Source organism: Neoarius graeffei, chromosome 25, assembly GCF_027579695.1.
Source record: "Neoarius graeffei isolate fNeoGra1 chromosome 25, fNeoGra1.pri, whole genome shotgun sequence".
Taxonomy (NCBI): Eukaryota; Metazoa; Chordata; class Actinopteri; order Siluriformes; family Ariidae; genus Neoarius; species Neoarius graeffei.
This window is the reverse complement of record NC_083593.1, coordinates 41652195-41674124: the sequence shown is the minus strand read 5'-3', so window position 1 is coordinate 41674124 and position 21930 is coordinate 41652195. Positions and strand designations below refer to the sequence as shown.

Genomic DNA, 21930 nt, shown 5'->3' with positions numbered 1-21930 from the left:
TGTTGTCGTTTTAATTGACGTGTCATTGAACTGAAACAACCACGCTCTTTGCTCTGTGTGTATGGACTGCACCTGCAGTCAGTCATAAGTATGCACTAGAATGCAGCAAGAGTGTGACAGCCCTATGTCTGGATCACTTCCTCTGTGGTGGTTGACCACAGACATGTAGATGATCAAGCAGTAATATGACTCGTGCTCTGCTCTCCTGTAAGTTGCCCCCTTTCTCGCTGCAGTAAAAAGCCTTTGAAATTCAATGCACATAAATTGCAGTTGTTTAGTAATCAAGATTTACTGAGAGCAGAGAGCGGTTTTCAGTTTCACCTCCATCCATTGGTTCGGCTTTTTGAAAGGTGCTTTATGTCCGGCTTATTTTTCAACCATAATTCAGGGTTTAAAACTAGTTTATAATACATAGGGCCAAATGACTCAATTCTGATTGGTCAATCAAGGAGGGCTTTTTTTTCCTTAACACAGGGCCATATTTCTGAAATGCTATTGGCTAATTCGTTGCTTGGTTACGGTTACAAAAATTAGCAAATTTTGTCAACAAAATGGCTGACTCAGCAATGCCACGTTTCGCTATATTTCAAGTCGTCAACTTTATTGTCAAATATGCAATACATGCTCGATATACAGCACAGATGAAATTTCAGTCCTCTCTGACCCACGGTGCAAACAGGCAATGCAATAAATAAAAATGGAATAAAAATAGAATAATTGAAAAAAAACAAACAACAATATAAACAGTATAAACACTCTAGATAGGAACTAGAAATAGACTAAACACTCAGACAAACAATATAAACAGTATAAATAAACAGTATAAACACTAGATTAAACAAGACATAGACTAAACACTCAGACAATATAAACAGTGTAAATACTAGATAAGAAATACACACAGACTAAACACTCAAACAGACAATATAAACAGTATAAACACTCTAGATATGAACTAGACGTAGACTAAACACTCATACACGCACACACACATACATACACATATATATATATATATATATATATATACACACACACACATATATATATATATATATATATATATATATATATATATATATATATATATATACATATATATATATATATACACACACACACACACATATATATATATATATATATATATATATATATATATATATATATATATATATATATATTGGTTCAAATAACCAAACAGACAAGGGCACTTGAGGTATAGCAGGTAAATATGAAACATGAAATAAGCAGTATAAACAACTAGCAGCTGTTAAGATGAGGTAGTGCGGAATAGTGCAAATGAGCGAGGTAAAGTGAGATGTGCGGTCCCAGAGTTCAGTGTGTTAATGAACGATGAGATGTGTGTATGTATGTATGTGTGTTGGGGGGGAAACTGTGAGGATGACATGTCAGATGCTGAAGGGGGGTGTGCGAGCAGAATCTGTGGCAGGGGGCAGAGGGGGGAGGAGGGGCAGAACAGGGAGGGAGTTGAGCCTCCTGACCGCCTGGTGAAAGAAACTGTTCTTGAGCCTGCTGGTTTTGGCCCGGAGACTCCGCAGTCTCCTCCCCGACGGCAGCAGGCTGAAGAGGCTGTGAGATGGGTGGGTGGGGTCACCTGCAATCCTGATGGCTTTGCGGGTGAGGCGGGAGTTATAAATATCCATTAGAGAAGGGAGAGAGACACCAATGATCCTCTCAGCTGCTCTCACGATGCGCTGCAGAGACTTGCAGCAGGACACGGTGCAGGCGCCGTACCACACGGTGATGCAGCTGGTCAGGATGTTCTCGATGGTGCCTCTGTAGAAAGTGTGCATGATGGGGGCCGGGACTCTTGCTCTCCTCAGTTTGCGGAGGAAGTGCAGACGCTGTTGGGCTTTTTTGGCCAGTGATGCGGTGTTGTTGCTCCAGGACAGGTCTTCAGAGATGTGCACACCCAGAAACTTGGTGCTGCTCACCCTCTCCACTGCAGCACCGTCGATAGATAGTGGAGCATGCTGGGTGTGCTCTCTCCTGAAGTCCGCAACAATCTCCTTCGTTTTCTCCACTTTCAGACGGAGATTGTTGTCCTTGCACCACATGGCCAAGAGGCTCACCTCACTCCTGTAGATTGTCTCATCGCCATTGTTGATGAGACCCACCACAGTTGTGTCATCCGCAAACTTAATGAAAATATTTGAGCTGGATGTTGGTGTGCAGTCGTGGGTCAGCAGAGTGAAGAGGAGGGGGCTTAGCACACATCCTTGGGGGGCCCCCATGTTCAGTGTGATGGTGCTGGAGGAGTTGCTGCCGACTCGTACAGTCTGTGGTCTCCCCGTCAGGAAGTCCAGCAGCCAGTTGCACAGGGAGGTGTTGAGTCCCAGCTGGTCCAGATTTGACGAAGAAATGATAAACCAGTTGAAAGCTACAAGCGAAAATGAAAATACCAAAAAAAGTACGAATTTTTGGCTTTCCGTGTTTAAGAAATGGGCCGCAGAAAGACAAATAAATGACTCTCTAGTGGGATATGAGTGCTGTGAGTTAGACAAGGTGCTATCACAGTTTTATGCAGAAGTGAGGAAAGAAAATGGGGAAAACTATGAACCAGACTCTCTTAAAGTAATGCAGGCTTTTGTAAAGAAGTTCCAATAAAATTTTGTCACCCACTTTCAAAATCCTTGTGTCGTGTCGCCGTGTCATGATGAAAGACGCTTTAGAAACTGATTAAAACGTGCAAGATAGTCCCGCGCCCTGATTGGTTCAGAAAACGTGAATGACAAATGTTGTGAACTTGAATGGCTTCCGAAGTATGAATTTGGCCCTATATATTATAAACAAGTAATCGTATGGTTCCTTGTAAAATTTAAGGATCAATTTCACTCGTGATTTCAAAGTTTTAATTTTCAAAACTTCAAAATCACTCATGAAATTAAATCCTTGATTTTCCTCGGCCCCATACGATTACCTATACAAATAGCATCAAGCTTTAATTTCCTAACAAGTACAGTTTTTATTAAAGAATGACACTTTTTTTTGGTCTATTTCAGTTGCTTTGACTGTTAATTCCAGTTACAAGCTCCGTTTTCACAGCACCAAGTAGTCGTTCCCTCACTTTCACTTGAGATTATTAAGAAAAATGTATTAAAAATTCATTACTGAGAAACCACAAAGTGCAACATATTCCATTTGTAGACTCCCTTCCAAAATGTTAAATAAACATATCCTTAGAAAAAGCTTCAGGATATCAATAAGTTTTTGTTTAAAAAAAAAAAGATGCATTTTTAAATGTGTTTATTATTAGGCTTAGATTATGTGGAACATCCTCCAAACAAATTCCTATGAATGAGTTGTTAATTTACGCAAGCAGCACTGGTGCTTTATTATATCTTCCTACTTTATTATTCTTATCCTAACATTTTAGGATGCTATTTCTCCCTCACTTTTCAACCAATCATCACCAAATTTCACATGAAGAATACCTCTGGGCTGAATTATGTTACTATGACTTTTGGTGCTGATCTGGATCACTCATCCAGAATGATCCATGAAAACCAGGATTTTTTTCAGTCACTTATAACTCTGTCAATTTTCTTTTTTTTTCAATCAGTTTTTTTCTTTTTCAGGGCGGCAGGGCACTACTTTTCCTTGACCTTCAATTGACAAAGATCACCTCACGCAAATTACTGTGACTTCAGTCACAGTCTCTATCTAGTTACTATTGAAATAATAATAATAATAATAATAATAATAATAATAATACCCTGTGATGACCTGGCGACTTGTCCAGGGTGTACCCTGCCTTTCGCCCGTAGTCAGCTGGGATAGGCTCCAGCTTGCCTGCGACCCTGTAGCAGGATAAAGCGGCTAGAGATAATGAGATGAGATGAGACGAGATAATAATAATAATAATAATAATAATAATAATAATAATAATAATGTATTTGTAGAAACACACAAGCTGATTTTATATAAACTTGAGTTGCCTTATAGCCAGCATTACTGTCTGAGCTGCTGTGATAGAACATGAATCAACATCTTCTGAACACTCAGATTTGAGAATACAACTGCACTGTGGTACTACAATAACAAAAGGGCATCTTGGGCCCTGGTCACACTACAGCTCGCGATGGGATTGTGAATACTTGACAGTGAAAATTTAGTAGCAGCACCACCAGTCATGCAACACACAGCGAATGTTCTCCGAGCTTCGCGAGTTGTTTTTTGGTGTGTCTCCACCTCGTGAGTGGCCAAAAAATGTCACGAAAAATTTCAATACATGCATTGACATTTGGTGGTGATTGATTGTTTTTGTCAGCAAACCAAGCAGCGAATACTCTCAGATGGGTTTGGGAAGATTTCCTGAAGCTTGAGGAACCTTCTTCGAGCCTCTTGATGTATTTGTCTCGAATCCATTTCCCCGATGCTCACAGGAGCCTTGTCAATACAGCGGTTCAGCATAGCCTAACCTTCCCTGAGACTTAAAAAGTGCATTTATATTCAGGGATCCTTCGGAGCAGGTTGTGCATGTGCTTGGGACCCAGTCATTATGGGAAACACCTGATGCTGATTCGAGCGCAGTCAACACATGCATATAAGGACGCTGTTTTCATAGAGACTTTGCGAAGTATTCTGTCAGGTATGCGGCGGTAGACAGATGTAAGTGCAGGAAGAGTGTTTCTTAGCAGGTCTGATATTTACAAAAACGAAACGTGAGGCAGGGTCAGAGTAACAAAGCACAAAAGAAACCAAAAGCAGAGTCATAAACATGGCTAGAAAGAAACATCACAGTGATAACGATAATACTTCACAAAGCCTTTGTGTCCTTATATGCATGTGCTGATTGTGCTCAAATCAGCATCAGGTGTTTCCCATAATGACTGGATTATGTGAGTGAGCGTGTGATGATGTGACAGTCAAGTGTTCGCCTGCTGTGTGACCACAACTTTTAGCTCGCCTGTATATTGCCATGCATCATCACCAAAACGCCTCATCGCGAGCTGTAGTGTGACCGTAGCTTTAAATATCATAGTATGTCATATAACCAGTTAGATGTCACACCCAATGTTCCACTATATACGTACTAGTGCCAAATGGAACAGATGAACTGGTTGTATTTCATGGTTGTTGGATGTGAGAAAGTGGACGATGACAGCTCCAGTTGGGTGTGACAGTGTTTTAGTCACAGGGCTGAGCATCAGATCTTTGCGAAACAAGAATCCCCAGGACGGTTGTAGTTTAAGTTGAACGTGGTTAAAAAGCTAACTTTTTCAATGTCTGTGCCGTGCCCAGGAGTTGGTGGGAGCGTTTGGGGATGTGTGGTGATTGGAGTATAATTGCATGCAATGAGGCAGCATTGTATCTGGTTACATTCCACTGAATGGCTCAAAGGAGTCAGACGCTGGTTTGTTCACTGAGCAGGCCTGTAGAGCTCTGTCTGAGGATTGGACATGATGTTTTGGACAAGATTTGTAGGTTTTAAGAATTGATTAAAGGTTACTCTAATTGCAACCATAGGAAGTGTTCAATACACACAGAATCTCAAGACCTGTAAAACTGGCCACAGGGACTTAAGGTCAGCAACTTTGTCCTCACATGCAATTGTAAGGTAGATATTTTCCATGGGTGCATATTAACAACCTGGATTCCCACCACAAGTCTGTTGCGAACCATGAAGACTGACGCCAGCATCCTAAGCCAAAAAGACTTTGGAACTTTTTTTTTTTTTAAACCACCAAAAGAGAGCGGTTTAAAAATACATAAAAAAAATTTGAGTTATGAAAAAGGGTCTCTGGCAATGAGTGCATGAAAGAGCTCACTTGGACTTGTGTTGTTTTTTACACTGGAGATGTCAGAAGGGTCCTGCAAATGTCAGTGCCTTGACGAACTGATTTCTTGTGCAGTTGTGTGCCAGATCCAAAAGTTAATGGGATAAAATTCAGCTTGACAAGGACTGGATTGTCGGGGGGGTGGAACAAGCTCACAATGCCTACGCTGGTTTAGACTTGTTTCCTCTGAAGTTCCCTTTTTAGAGCTGTTTGAATTCCTGCCATTGTATAAGTGAATCAGCTTCCTCACAGATGAAGTAGCCATGTGAGAGTCAGTCACATTACAGGGCGTGCTTTCATCTTGTATGTTTTCTCTGTCCTTCGTTGTAGAGGCTTAGTCTCGGTTTTGCAAGCGGTTCGAAAACGTGGTGTATTCTGTAGGTGTGAGTGGGTGTGTCATGTGCTCTCACATGCTCAAATGTCATCTCTGGTTCTGGCTCAGTCCTTTTTTGGTTTTGTGTGGTTTTCCTTTGCATGCATCCTCATGAATGAATCAGCAAATACTCAGCACCCAGCAGACAGTTTCCCAGTTGCACATTGACGTTTTGGTCCACCACTCATCCCACGGTGCAATGTTTTGTCCCCTCTGTCTCCCTCAAAAAACGGACTAACGATGCACTCTACTTTTTCAATGACCATACAGTGTGAGCGAGTCGAACAGGGCTTCCATGAGCGGAGGAAGTTGTTCGTTTGACCCACACTTCACCTCGGCGCCAGGCCAGATTGGCACATTTCAAGTTGGTCCTTATAGTGAAATCCATGTTTAGTTTAGTTCAGCTGGAGGTCTGTACATGAACTAAAAACAGACTTGGCACAGGTTTTTAAAAAAATCTGTTTTTATTAAGGGGACGTTAGGGGGTTTGGTAGTTAGTGCAGGAGGAAGGCCAGCTTTGGAGAATATTGTTGATGTGTTTTCAGTTTCGTACTGTATGAAAATAAACAAAGAGCTGTTTTTAAGTTCCAGTTTGGCACTGATGTAGTGCCTGGCTTATTTACTTTTGATGCAGCTCATGTTTAAAAAGCAATAACTCATAATTCCACATGTAATGCCAACAAAAATCCCAGCTAAATGTCATCCATTATCTGCACTGCAGGAGCCAATCCTAGTGACTTCAGGCGAGGTCACCAATCTATCACAGAGACAAACAACCGTTCACACATATGGACAATTTAGTTGACCTAATCCACATGTCTTTGGACTGTGGGAAGAAACCAGAGCATGAAGAGAACATGCAAACTCCACATAGAAAGACCCCAGTCGGCCACGAGCTTCAAACCAACAACCTTCTTGCTGTGAGGTGACCATGCTAACCAATGTGCCACACCCCTAGATAAATGATGTAACATAAACACCAGATCATAATGTTTGATGACATTTCTATGATGGATGATCTGTATCATAATGTCCGAGATGTCCACGAGCACTGGCGACTGGCGGTTTTCTCCGCTTACACAGACGGTCTGCGCCAGCGATTCAATCCCAGAAAACACTTAGCAAACACTTACCTTTCAATGTTCAAGTGATTTCATATCATCTCTGCTGCCCATAATTTGCTGCAAATCCAATTATTTCACCATGTAATTGTCTTTGATTCAAGTCTAACATGACCGCAAGCAACGCCATATTTGTTGATTGATTCTCGCGCTCTGATTATGCTGAGCCAGACCATGTGACCACACCATAGCAGACGATGGTAAAGATGCAGTTGGTGGTTGTTGCAGACGATTTCACTCGGTTTTCACAAAATGCCACTGAAGAAGAAACTAAAACCTTCTGTGGGCCAAATAAATATAAAGTCTATATATTTTTTTTTCTGCAGGTTTGTACATAAAAATCACAATTAGTATTTTCATATCTAAGAATTATTTTCATATCCAGAAGCTACCCGGAGTACCAAAGTTCTCATTGAGACGTCTGGTCCCTTAGCGAAGGCTTCATACTTATAAAGTGCAAGTGCAAATAACTAATTGTGTGCAAATATTTATGCTGGCATTAAAACTATAAAATACACAATACCACACCAGAAGCGCATCAAGTACAGTACACATGCACCAAATAAGCTCACCATGTAGTTATGTTACCGGGCCAGGCAGCGTACTACAGAGGGGAACTGAGAAAGCCAAATACACACACATCTGGAGGGAAATTTCATACATGTTTTGCAAGTATTTTAGAGGGAAATGATTAGTAATTTATTAGCTGAGAGTGCACCAGAAGGCATGTAAATTTCAAATTTTTGAAATAAAAATTAAAAAAAACCCAGCATTAACATGCTAATCAGTGCCACCTACTGTTTTTATTTTTAAGCCGGCTACGTCAGATTTTCTGGAGAACCCTACAATATATCGGTTTGCATTTGAAATGAACTAAGTTTGATGATGGTTTATTTACTGACAAAAATAGAATATAATATTTCACACTGAAAAGCAGCATTTTTGAAATTCTGTAATTAAAAGTATATTGTGGCATAATTTATCATGATATATACACAGTGGTGCTTGAAAGTTTGTGAACCCTTTAGAATTTTCTATATTTCTGCATAAATATGACCGAAAACATCATCAGATTTTCACACACGTCCTAAAAGTAGATAAAGAGAACCCAGTTAAACAAACGAGACAAAAATATTATACTTGGTCATTTATTTATTGAGGAAAATGATCTGATATTACATATCTGTGAGTGGCAAAAGTATGTGAACCTCGAGGATTAGCAGTTAATTTGAAGGTGAAATTAGAGTCAGGTATTTTCAATCAATGGGATGACAATCAGGCATGAGTGGGCACCCTGTTTTATTTAAAGAACAGGGATCTATCAATGTCTGATCCTCACAACACATGTTTGTGGAAGTGTATCATGGCACGAACAAAGGAGATTTCTGAGGACCTCAGAAAAAGTGTTGTTGATGCTCATCAGACTGGAAAAGGTTACAAAACCATCTCTAAAGAGTTTGGACTCCACCAATCCACAGTCAGACAGCTTGTGTACAAATGGAGGAAATTCAAAACCATTGTTACCTTCCTCCGGAGTGGTCGACCAACAAATATCATTCCTAGAGCAAGGCGTGTAATAGTCGGCGAGGTCACAAAGGACCCCAGGGTAACTTCTAAGCAACTGAAGGCCTCTCTCACATTGGCTAATGTTAATGTTCATGAGTCCACTATCAGGAGGACACTGAACAACAATTGTGTGCATGGCAGGGTTGCAAAGAGAAGCCACTGCTCTTCAAAAAGAACATTGCTGCTCATCAGCAGTTTGCTAAAGATCACGTGGACAAGCCAAAAGGCTATTGGAAAAATGTTTTGTGGACGGATGAGACCAAAATAAAACTTTTTGGTTTAAATGAGAAGCGTTATGTTTGGAGAAAGGAAAACACTGCATTCCAGCATAAGAACCTTATCCCATCTGTGAAACATGGTGGTGGTAGTATCATGGTTTGAGCCTGTTTTGCTGCATCTGGGTCAGGACGGCTTGCCATCATTGATGGAACAATGAATTCTGAATTATACCAGCAAATTCTAAAGGAAAATGTCAGGACATCTGTCCATGAACTGAATCTCAAGAGAAGGTGGGTCATGCAGCAAGACAACGAACCTAAGCACACAGGTCGTTCTACCAAAGAATGGTTAAAGAAGAATAAAGTTAATGTTTTGGAATGGCCAAGTCAAAGTCCTGACCTTAATCCAATCGAAATGTTGTGGAAGGACCTGAAGCGAGCAGTTCATGTGAGGAAACCCATCAGCATCCCAGAGTGGAAGCTGTTCTGTACAGAGGAATGGGCTAAAATTCCTCCAAGCCGGTGTGCAGGACTGATCAACAGTTACCGGAAGCGTTTAGTTGCAGTTGTTGCTGCACAAGGGGGTCACACCAGATACTGAAAGCAAAGGTTCACATACTTTTGCCACTCACAGATATGTAATATTGGATCATTTTCCTCAATAAATAAATGACCAAGTATAATATTTTTGTCTCATTTGTTTAACTGGGTTCTCTTTATCTACTTTTAGGACTTGTGTGAAATCTGATGTTGTTTTAGGTCATATTTATGCAGAAATATAGAAAATTCTAAAGGGTTCACAAACTTTCAAGCACCACTGTGTGTGTGTATATATATATATATATATATATATATATATATATATATATATATATATATATAAATAAATAATACTGTCATATTAACCATTCCTTATGTACATAACTGTCTACAGGTTTGAGTAGCAGATTGTTAACACAAACGTTAACAAATGCAGAAATGGCTTCGCTAAAATCTTTAGTCACCTTTGTGAAAACCATGTAGAACTATACCGAATTGAAGCTGAAAGTATAATATTCATAGTACTGAAAGATTATCTTGCTTGTTGAAGGATGCAGCTGCAGGTTTTGCTGTTTCAGATCTAGTGAAGTGTAAAATGCCATCGCCATCGCCATACCCACTGTTGGGTCGTCATAGCAACTGCTACACGGGTTGTGGGCAGCAGCTGACTGATGATTGAGTCGCAGAAGCAAAAAAGCTTCTGCTGATGCCGTGACCAGCGTTCACTCACATCAAGCCACAAGTGTGGACTTTTAATCTGCTGACATCTCAGAGGCAAAGCCTACACTGAACGCCTTTCAACTGTGCATTAGCTATAAAGAGCAGTGATATTTAAACTCCTAGCTGTACATTACATGAGTCTGATTTCACAAAGCTTCGCTGTGCAATGCTCATATGTCCTCGTATGCACTTTTTTAATTAAAAAAAACTATCTAGAACCCTCAGAATTAATTCTATCCAGTGTATTATTAATCTCATCTCATTATCTCTAGCTGCTTTATCCTGTTCTACAGGGTCGCAGGCAAGCTGGAGCCTATCCCAGCTGACTACGGGCGAAAGGCGGGGTACACCCTGGACAAGTCTCCAGGTCATCACAGGGCTGACACATAGACACAGACAACCATTTGCACTCACATTCACACCTACGGTCAATTTAGAGTCACCAGTTAACCTAACCTGCATGTCTTTTGGACTGTGGGGGAAACCGGAGCACCCGGAGGAAACCCACGCGGACACGGGGAGAACATGCAAACTCCGCACAGAAAGGCCCTCGCCGGCCACGGGGCTCAAACCCGGACCTTCTTGCTGTAAGGCGACAGCACTAACCACTATACCACCGTGCCGCCCTGTATTATTAGTATAAGGATAATAATCATCATACACTACCAGCTTTCTGATTTGCTAACAATTTGTGTCCAATTACAATGGGGAAGGCTGTAACACCATTTTAATGGGTGGTTTTTGTTTTGTTTTTTTAATACATCCTTTCCATCTGTAGTGTTTTGTCCAGCAGGTTGTGCTAAGGAGCGATTTGTAGATCAGAAACAGAAGCACAGGTGAAGCTTTGGCTAATGATCGGTTGCGTATCTTTAACTGATTCTGATGCCGTACGTTGTGTTTCCTCTGCAGAAGCGGCGGAGGCACATTGACAGGAGTATGATCGGCGAGCCTACAAACTTCGTCCACACAGCGCATGTGGGATCTGGAGATTTGTTCAGCGGCATGGACTCTGTAAGATAATCTACCCTGCTCTGATTGACCAAGTTTCAACAATAATCTACAAAACAGTTGCTAGTTGATTTTTAATTACCCAGAATCCAGTGCAAAATGTTTCTTTTCTTAAATTGTTTGCTTGTAAAATTTCTTCGGAATAAAAACATAGAATGAGTAACAGTTTCTTAAATCTGAAAGCAATATTATGACGTAGTAGCATGAAACAATAATCAAGTAATGCTTAAAATAAGAATTTTATAAAGTAATAATAATTATACTTTAGATTTAGGATTACATTTGCATGTTCATAAATGCTAACCGGTTATAAATTACAAAGCATGTTCAAAGTACAGCTCAGTTACATTCACTGATCGACAAAACTCCAAAAAGGCAAAGCTCATTGAGCTGAAACTGGCAAAATGACAACTACACACTAAAAGAGTACCATCTAAAAGTGATGTGTACCTTCTAAATTTTCCAGTAATGCAGCTCAATCACTGCAGTTCGTCAGCTACGATAGACTCAAACAGTTCCTGCTTCTATAAGGCACCATTTCTCTGGTTCTTATAGAGGCTTTGCACCATCATAGCAACGGTAACTATGCTGCCATGACCGGGGGCACGCTTGTAGTGCTTCATTCAGCTGAGTTAGTTGTTATTGATCGGTATGGGAACCTGTGGTTTTTGGACGTGCAAATCGTTTTGTATGAAACAAATTTTTTCATTTACCAAAAGTAATTCATCTGCGGAAAAACTAGAGAAATTTCTAAACCTAGAAGGGAAAAAGTGGAGAAAAAAAACATTCAGCGGGACTCGTGTCGAACAGAGAGATCAAAAACCATATGGTATGGTCACTTCATTTCCACGAAGGTAAGAATTCCAAAAATAATAATAATAATTTCACAACTGCAGTGTGGCGCTCATTCTTATACAGCGAAGTGAACATGAGCAACACAGCGGCTCGGCACAGCCTCACCTTCACTGAGACTTAAAGTGAATTTACATTCAGGGATCCTTCGGCGTGCATTGTGTGCACGCTTGGCACCCAGTCATTATGGGAAACACCTGATGCTAATTTGAGAGCAATCAGTACTCTGCTTTCACAGAGACTTTGCAAAGTATTCTGTCAGGTATGCGGTGGTAGACGGCTCTAGGTGCAGGAAGAGTGTTTATTAGCAGGCGTGATATTTACAAAAACAAAACACAACCGAAAGCAGAGTCATAAACCTGGCTAGAAACAAATGTGACAGTGATAATGATAATACTTCACAAAGCCTCTGTGTCCTTATATACACGTGCTGATTGCGCTCAAATCGGCATCAGGTGTTTCACATAATGACTGCGTCCCAAGCGCGCGCACAACGCGCTCCATATGCTCCCCGAATGTAAATGCACTTTAAGTCTCGATGAAGGTTCGGCTTTGCAGAGCCGCTGTGTTGTTGCTCATGTTCACTTCACTGGATAAGAATGAGGACTTCGCTGCAGTTGTGAAATAAATTTTTTTTTCTTCTTAGGCCACACCAATTCGATTAGTTGGTTCTCGGAATCGCCGCTTGAAGAAAATGCAAAATGAAGAAAAAAAATCGAAATCAAACTCCCGCCAACAGAAAAGGTCACGTGACGTGAGATCACGTGACGTCGAAAACCAATCAAATCACCCCTTTCACTTTCATTAAAGACTTGTGAAGTAGCCTACTCCTGGTCAGATCTTTTTTTCTGTGCATTGTAGATGTTCAATTGACTGTAATTCAATCGTTTATTTAGCCTATCTGTTTACTGGTTTGCCTGTATTGTTTGGTCTATTTCCACTGCTAATTTTACCATCAGAGCATTTTTTTATTTTTATTTTTATTTCACCTGTTCGCTTTATGTTTTTCCTGAAAAAATCCAAGAACCAACTAATTAAATTGGTGTGGCCTTACCTTCGTGGAAATGAAGTCAGCATACCACAGGGTTTTTGACCTCTCTGTTTGACACCGAGTCCTGCTGATTTTTTTTTTTCCCCCCTTCGACATTTAAAAATTTTCTCTAATTTTTCCCCAGATGATGAATTACTTTTGGTAAATTAAAAAATCTGATGTCTGTTTCATTCAAAACGATTTGCACGTCCAAAAACGCAGCAAAACTTTCCCATACTGACCAATAACAACTAACTCTGTTGAATGAAGCACTACAAGCGTGCCCCCTATCATGGCGGCACAGTTACCATTGCTGTGCGGTCACGTGACGGTGCAAAGCCTCTAGTGAATGGCTAGTCTTAATTTAAGGATTTATTTTTGTATTGCTATCTTCCAAGTCATTCATATGAAATTGAGATAAAGAAGCGTTTTAAACTCGACAGTGTAATCCTTATGTTAAAGGTGCTGACTGCAAAGTTGAATTCTAGGCAAAATGTTCTATTTTAATGCTGTTGGAGTTTCGAGATGTTTCGCTGCTGCGCACACACACACACACACACACACACACACACACACACACACACACTGTGTATCCTTTGTGTAAATGTTTTGCTGAGATAAAAAGCATCCCGCATTTTATGATTCCGGAGACTGCTGAAGCAAGTGAGCAACAATATTGCGTGACCACCATGGGGCATGTTTGACCTACTTTTAACCAAAACAAGTTAGCATGGGGCGGCACGGTGGTGTAGTGGTTAGCGCTGTCGCCTCACAGCAAGAAGGTCCTGGGTTCGAGCCCCGGGGCCGGCGAGGGCCTTTCTGTGTGGAGTTTGCATGTTCTCCCCGTGTCCGCGTGGGTTTCCTCCGGGTGCTCCGGTTTCCCCCACAGTCCAAAGACATGCAGGTTAGGTTAACTGGTGACTCGAAATTGACCGTAGGTGTGAATGTGAGTGTGATTGGTTGTCTGTGTCTATGTGTCAGCCCTGTGATGACCTGGCGACTTGTCCAGGGTGTACCCCGCCTTTCGCCCGTAGTCAGCTGGGATAGGCTCCAGCTTGCCTGCGACCCTGTAGAAGGATAAAGCGGCTAGAGATAATGAGATGAGATGAAGTTAGCATGGGCAAACATGGCGGACTCTGCTCTCCCACCGGCAGAAAAGAATAGGAAAGCCTGCCTAGTGAGTGCAACTGCAAGATAGAGCAAGGTTAGATGACGTGTCATTTTTCTGGACAGATAACTAAATCATTCTAGCTAGCGCTTCGCTATCTTAGCCTTAGAATGCATGGGCTCAACTCCACAGTAGCGAATATGGAGTTTTCACCTAACGTTTTGATCTTACAGAGAAAGAAACGATAACACAAAAGCACTAACAGAGAAAAGATCTCATCTCATCTCATTATCTCTAGCCGCTTTATCCTTCTACAGGGTCGCAGGCAAGCTGGAGCCTATCCCAGCTGACTACGGGCGAAAGGCGGGGTACACCCTGGACAAGTCGCCAGGTCATCACAGGGCTGACACATAGACACAGACAACCATTCACACTCACATTCACACCTACGGTCAATTTAGAGTCACCAGTTAACCTAACCTGCATGTCTTTGGACTGTGGGGGAAACTGGAGCACCCGGAGGAAACCCACGCGGACACGGGGAGAACATGCAAACTCCACACAGAAAGGCCCTCGCCGGCCACGGGGCTCGAACCCAGGACCTTCTTGCTGTGAGGCGACAGCGCTAACCACTACACCACCGTGCCGCCCCAGAGAAAAGATATATTCGTCTTTTGTTTCATGGAGCTATTTGTGAACGTCAACCACAAATTACATCCCTGCGACTTAAAGGAGAACTGAAGTCATTTTTAAACTTGCTTTATTTCTTAATTAACGTGTTATTCAATTACTTTTTCGGTTTTAGTAACCTGAGATTGCAACTCGTATTGGCAACTAATTGCAATTAAATATTATACTTATCAGCCTATTCGATTTTTAGCCGTGTTGAATTTAGTTCATTTGGTCCACGGAAGGCGTCGCTTATCCGCGCGATCTTCATGAGACTTGTGCGAGACTTCGAAACGTGAAGTGTCAGCCAGGTGTCAGTGCCGCCATTTTGAAACTGTTTTCCAAACTAAATATTGCACAAAAACGAGTTTAAATGACGATTACTGCCTACTTTTTTCAAACTTTCCTGATTGCTATCAAAACAAACAAAACTTCCGGCTTGATTACGTCAGCATTCGAAAGAGGGCGCGCATCTTTTGACAACGTTGGCAGATGTTGGTCACTTTGATTTCCGCTGTACGTTTTACTTCCGTCCTACGATGTCTCGCACAGGTCTCAACGAATCTCATTTACGGCCATTGCTCTGACATATGGACTGATATATTACACAGCATATTTCAAACACTCATAACTTGCTACAGCAGTGACAAAATAGCGATCAAAAATGCATTTCTACTGTAGATTTAATAAAATGAGAGAAATAGAATTTTGATAATAAATTTGCCTTCGGTTCTCCTTTAAAACTCTCCGAGGTTGATGCAGAGTCACGATGTTTTCCGCACGTCGCCATCTTGGTTTGACGCAGTTCCATAATTATGCTAATTAATTAAAGCTCCTTTTGTTCAGCTGTTTCTGTAGGACCGTACTATTTACCTCAAGAGGTAGGATATTTGGTCCCAAAACGGAGAAAAACAATCCTCAGTGCATCAAAATGATCACATCTCGTTCACATGATATTGCTCTTGCTGGACATAGGAAACTGCCATGCACAGTTTAAAAAAAAAAAGAAAGAAAAAAAAGAATTGCAGGTGACTTTGCAGTCAACAGCTTTAAAGTACCTTTGGAGTAACCTGGGACAATCAATCAAGGTTCATTTAAGTGAGTCTCCTCATACATAAATTTCCAAACAAACTGGATTCTTATGTATACAATATTTCTTGTGTAAATGCACGCATACACACATTTTTATATATATATATATATATATATATATATATATATATATATATATATAATGTATGTGTGTATGTGTGTGTGTGTGTGTGTGTGTGTATGTTTGGTAAATGAGGCCATTATACTTAGATGCTTACAATTCTGTAATAGTTCATTGGTCATTTACTAATTATTTGCCTTTTTTTTTTAATAGGTGAACTCAATTCAGAACCAAATGCAGTCAAAGGGGGGATACGGAGGTGAGACCATGCCCATCAATGTGCAGATGCAGCTGGTAGACACAAAAGCAGGATAATTCCTAACTTGAGGAGGTGAGTAAATAAAACGAAATGATGATTCATGATTGAATGCAACCCCGATTCCAAAAAAGTTGGGACAAAGTACAAATTGTAAATAAAAATGGAATGCAATGATGTGGAAGTTTCAAAATTCCATATTTTATTCAGAATAGAACATAGATGACATATCAAATGTTTAAACTGAGAAAATGTATCATTTAAAGAGAAAAATTAGGTGATTTTAAATTTCATGACAACACATCTCAAAAAAGTTGGGACAAGGCCATGTTTACCACTGTGAGACATCTCCTTTTCTCTTTACAACAGTCTGTAAACGTCTGGGGACTGAGGAGACAAGTTGCTCAAGTTTAGGGATAGGAATGTTAACCCATTCTTGTCTAATGTAGGATTCTAGTTGCTCAACTGTCTTAGGTCTTTTCTGTCGTATCTTCTGTTTTATGATGCGCCAAATGTTTTCTATGGGTGAAAGATCTGGACTGCAGGCTGGCCAGTTCAGTACCCGGACCCTTCTTCTACGCAGCCATGATGCTGTAATTGATGCAGTATGTGGTTTGGCATTGTCATGCAGGAAAATGCAAGGTCTTCCCTGAAAGAGACGTCGTCTGGATGGGAGCGTATGTTGCTCTAGAACCTGGATATACCTTTCAGCATTGATGGTGTCTTTTTCCAGATGTGTAAGCTGCCCATGCCACACGCACTAATGCAGCCCCATACCATCAGAGATGCAGGCTTCTGAACTGAGCGCTGATAACAACTTGGGTCGTCCTTCTCCTCTTTAGTCCGAATGACATGGCGTCCCTGATTTCCATAAAGAACTTCAAATTTGATTCGTCTGACCACAGAACAGTTTTCCACTTTGCCACAGTCCATTTTAAATGAGCCTTGGCCCAGAGAAGACGTCTGTGCTTCTGGATCATGTTTAGATACGGCTTCTTCTTTGAACTATAGAGTTTTAGCTGGCAATGGTGGATGGCACGGTGAATTGTGTTCACAGATAATGTTCTCTGGAAATATTCCTGAGCCCATTTTGTGATTTCCAATACAGAAGCATGCCTGTATGTGATGCAGTGCCGTCTAAGGGCCCGAAGATCACGGGCACCCAGTATGGTTTTCCGGCCTTGACCCTTACGCACAGAGATTCTTCCAGATTCTCTGAATCTTTTGATGATATTATGCACTGTAGATGATGATATGTTCAAACTCTTTGCAATTTTACACTGTTGAACTCCTTTCTGATATTGCTCCACTATTTGTCAGCGCAGAATTAGGGGGATTGGTGATCCTCTTCCCATCTTTACTTCTGAGAGCCGCTGCCACTCCAAGATGCTCTTTTTATACCCAGTCATGTTAATGGCCTATTGCCAATTGACCTAATGAGTTGCAATTTGGTCCTCCAGCTGTTCCTTTTTTGTACCTTTAACTTTTCCAGCCTCTTATTGCCCCTGTCCCAACTTTTTTGAGATGTGTTGCTGTCATGAAATTTCAAATGAGCCAATATTTGGCATGAAATTTCAAAATGTCTCACTTTCGACATTTGATATGTTGTCTATGTTCTATTGTGAATACAATATCAGTTTTTGAGATTTGTAAATTATTGCATTCCGTTTTTATTTACAATTTGTACTTTGTCCCAACTTTTTTGGAATTGGGGTTGTAATTTGCATAGGACACAGCAGGTTTTGATTCCACTTTGATGATGTTTGACAGCCACTGCTCTTTATTTCTTGTCCACTAGGCTTCCACTGCATCAGTGTATCCATTCCGACGCTTTCCATATCCTCCCAGCAACCCCCTGTTCTCACCAAGCAAACCCACGGACTATCATGCACTTCACGGGAATGAGGATACCCTGCTACCATGGCTGTCAGTATCCTCGCCACCCTCATAATGGACGCTTGCATGCCCTGTCATCGACCGCCTAGCAGTGCATGGTGTAACCTGGCCTATTTGTCAGTGGTTTGAACAGCTCATTTTTCTCAGCACTCACTCATACATGAAGGTCTGGAACCTCCAAATACAAACTTTGTCGTTTTGTTTTACTTCCTATTTTCCTTCACAGACTTTTTGAGTTGAAAACCTGGCATGAAACATGCCAACGATGTTCATATATAAAATGTCGCTAGTTTTGGCCGTGCAATGCCAAATTTCAATGGAATGATGACTCGCTTCTGAGCCGAAGTACCTTTTTATGACCGAAGCTCAAACGAATGCTGTTTTTGTAAGAAGTGTGATTGTTCTGTTTACGCCATTTCAGATCACATTCCTTGTATCTTTTGTTTTTCTTTGGGGTAAAGTATAATTCGAGCGACAGTAACTGAGGCTGAAATGCACAACTGACATTTCTCTCATCACACTGCTGTAAATGTTTTCTCATAAACTTGATAAAAAGATGCTCAAATTCTAGTCATTTGCTGTACAGTCGACGTGAAAAAAACGACAATGTCGTCAATGTCCTAATGCTTTAACCTGATATTGAGACAATATTTATGAGATTGGAGAAGATCTTGAAATTTGGGCCGATTCACTCTCTCTGTTGTACTTGCAGTCTTTGGGGAAATATAATGTAACCTTTTAGATAATGCTTTCGCAGTTTTACTTGCTTTTATACGAACGCCCAAAATCTGCCATTTATCGTTTAAACTATTATTCTCAAAATCTGTGGGTTGAGATACTGATGTTTTTAAATGGTTATGGAACTAAATATGTTGTATCAAATTGCACTAATTTTTCATATCGATAACATACATCAAGAAATCTTGGAAATGGGAAGTATACTTACAATAGATGACCTTATATGAGTCATGTTGTTCAGGCTTCTCTCCAAGATACTGAAAGTAATCAAGTTTAGAAATAAGATTAGCTTTGACTGTCATTATACAAGTCACATTATTTATGAATTTGTAACTCAAACCCTCAGTTTGGAGTGATGTATATCAGTGCCAGGCCCAAGAATGTTAAACGATGGTAAAGTTTAAATTAAATAAAAGGTCCTCCAGTCTAATGTGTGAACCCACAGCTGAATGTCCAATTGTCGTTTTCTCAAGTGCTTTGTTTGTATATACTGTGTATTTTGTGTGCCACAACCTGAACTATGCTAATTTATTTTTTCCTTATTCCTTCTGTGTGACTCCCCCCAAGAAATCGCCCTCCTCCTCCCCCTAAAATTTTAGCGTCATGTCTTTATAAATTTATCTCATTATTATTGTGTTGCCAAAATGAAGAATTTTGGCAGGGTTTGTTAGTTTATAGCTGGATAAAGTGAAATGTTTTTCTGGTGCTCTAAATAAAGGTGTGGTTCAAGGATCGACAGACACCTGTGATGTATACAGAGGTGCCAACATCACATCTACAGTTTTAGCATTTATGATTATTGATCCATTGAAAAATGATGTTTTTCTACTTTCTGACATAAAGCAGCTGTAAAACAAACAAACAAACAAAAAAATCACTCGGTAGAAAAACTACTTCGGCGGAAAGGACGCAGGACGTGAAAAGTCCATTTCTTGATTATTTAGGATTTGTGTGAATTTGTGAACCAGTAGAAAACGTGCTGAGCTTTGGTCTCTTTGGTCGGCAAAAACACAGGGTCTCTACAAGCCTCTACTAGGATTTTCTTGTTAACCATGTTGGCACCTCTGTCTGTATAAAAATGGTAACCAGTGAAGACGTTAATGATCAATTTCACACAAAATATTGAGCTTTTTGGCGACAGTGGTGTAACTGGCATGCGTTGGAATTGCATTGACCCTCAGCCTCTGTTCACCACAGATGGATTTCATCATCAGGGATTTCAAAAAGCTATTGTTTTAGATGCCCGAGCACATTTTTATACATTTAACGCTTGTTATTTTGCATTCTATGTTGGCTTGTACATTACCAAATGTGTTCACTTGAAATAAATATTTTTTCCATGTTACATGACTTAACGCATTATTGCACATTAATTAAGAAATGAGTACTATTTCAGATCAATGATTTTTAAACAGATCACACCGCACTCACGATGAAAAGGTGCAAAACAAAACCAAAAGACTATTGAAACAAGAAAAAATGTCTGCACACTTAGATCCTTTTGTTCATTTAATTGCCAAGCTTTCGGTCAGAGACCTTTCTCAGGGCACAAACAGATGGAGCATACAACAAACTAATCAATTAAAATTCATTAAGGTGCTCAGTCACACCTGCACAGATGAGTTGTAGTCCAAGTGTGGGAGTTGTAGTTTTTCTGTTCTTCCTGGTTTCGTATTTCCTCTACCCAAGGTAGCTGACATTAAATTGACCCCAAATGCACCAATAAAATTACCCACCACAAAAACATACATCTTTTTACAAACAAACTTGAGTACACACACACATATAAGCAAATGTAAGTTCAAGATAAGTGCATAAACATCAGCAAAAACTTCATAAACTGCAGTTTCAAGACTTAACGAATGGTATACCTCCAATCATAACATAACACTCATGTCAAAGTCTACATTTAACCCTTTGGGTTGTAGGGCATCTAATGTATGGATCCAAAACAATTCCCTTTGACATAGCACTTTATCAATGTTCCCACCCCTTAACAATTTAACTTGCTCAATTCCCTGAAACCGTAGGGAAGAAACAGGGTGGGCGCACTCTACAAAGTGACAAGCCACAGGGTAATTAAGATCAGCCCGTCTAATCGAACTCTTATGTTCGCTGATCCTTTGTTTTAAGCTACGTGTAGTTTTTCCCACATAGACCTTATCACAGGGACATCTTAACAAATAAACAACATTCTTTATATTGCATGTAATAAAACCCTTCACATTGTAACTTTTACCAGACCTGGGGTGTTTAAAAGTATGAGTCTTATGTGTACTGTTACATTGGGCACAGTTGCCACAGGGGTAGTTACCATCCCTCAGGGGTGCTAAGAGTGTTTGAGCAGGAGCAGATCTTATACATGCTTTGACAAGCTTATTCCTGAGGTTGGGACCCCGTCTGGAGACAAACAACGGGGGGTCCTTAAATTTAGTTTAAACTAAATTTAAATTTAGTTTGTTGTATGCTCCATCTGTTTGTGCCCTGAGGAAGGTCTCTGACCGAAAGCTTGGCAATTAAATGAACAAAAGGATCTAAGTGTGTAGATCAATGATTTTTTAAAAAAATCTTATTTCTTAATCAAGTTGTGCCTTTTTTTTCGAACATAAAATTCGGGCAAATCAATTGCAAGCAGTGGTAGCAAACACACCATCACCATGGTCACACCCACACAAATAACATTGAGAAAGGAATGCATCGCTTACGAACATGCAGATCTATTTGGTTGTACTGAAAAGGCCCTGAAGCTCTGTACAAGGCATCTCGCCTCTATGAAGGCCTTGAGCATTTCCATTTTACAAAGCCATCAGCTGGTGTGCCATGCTGTTGCTAGGCAACCGGTCAGGTAGCAAATGAAGAGGTTTCCTCGATGACGTCA

General features: G+C 40.5%; 1 protein-coding gene across 1 annotated transcript in view; it reads left to right on the top strand.

Annotated features, from left to right (window-relative positions):
* cdc42se2 (CDC42 small effector 2) overlaps window positions 1-20397 on the top strand; it is a 56194-nt gene extending 35797 nt beyond the window's left edge. The window contains exons 3-5 of the mRNA XM_060909234.1: window positions 11252-11353; window positions 16376-16493; window positions 18217-20397. Coding sequence (XP_060765217.1) covers window positions 11252-11353; window positions 16376-16477 — 204 coding nt within the window. The 3' untranslated portion in view covers window positions 16478-16493; window positions 18217-20397. The remainder of the gene's footprint in view (window positions 1-11251; window positions 11354-16375; window positions 16494-18216) is intronic.
* The last annotated feature ends 1533 nt before the right edge of the window (window positions 20398-21930 follow it).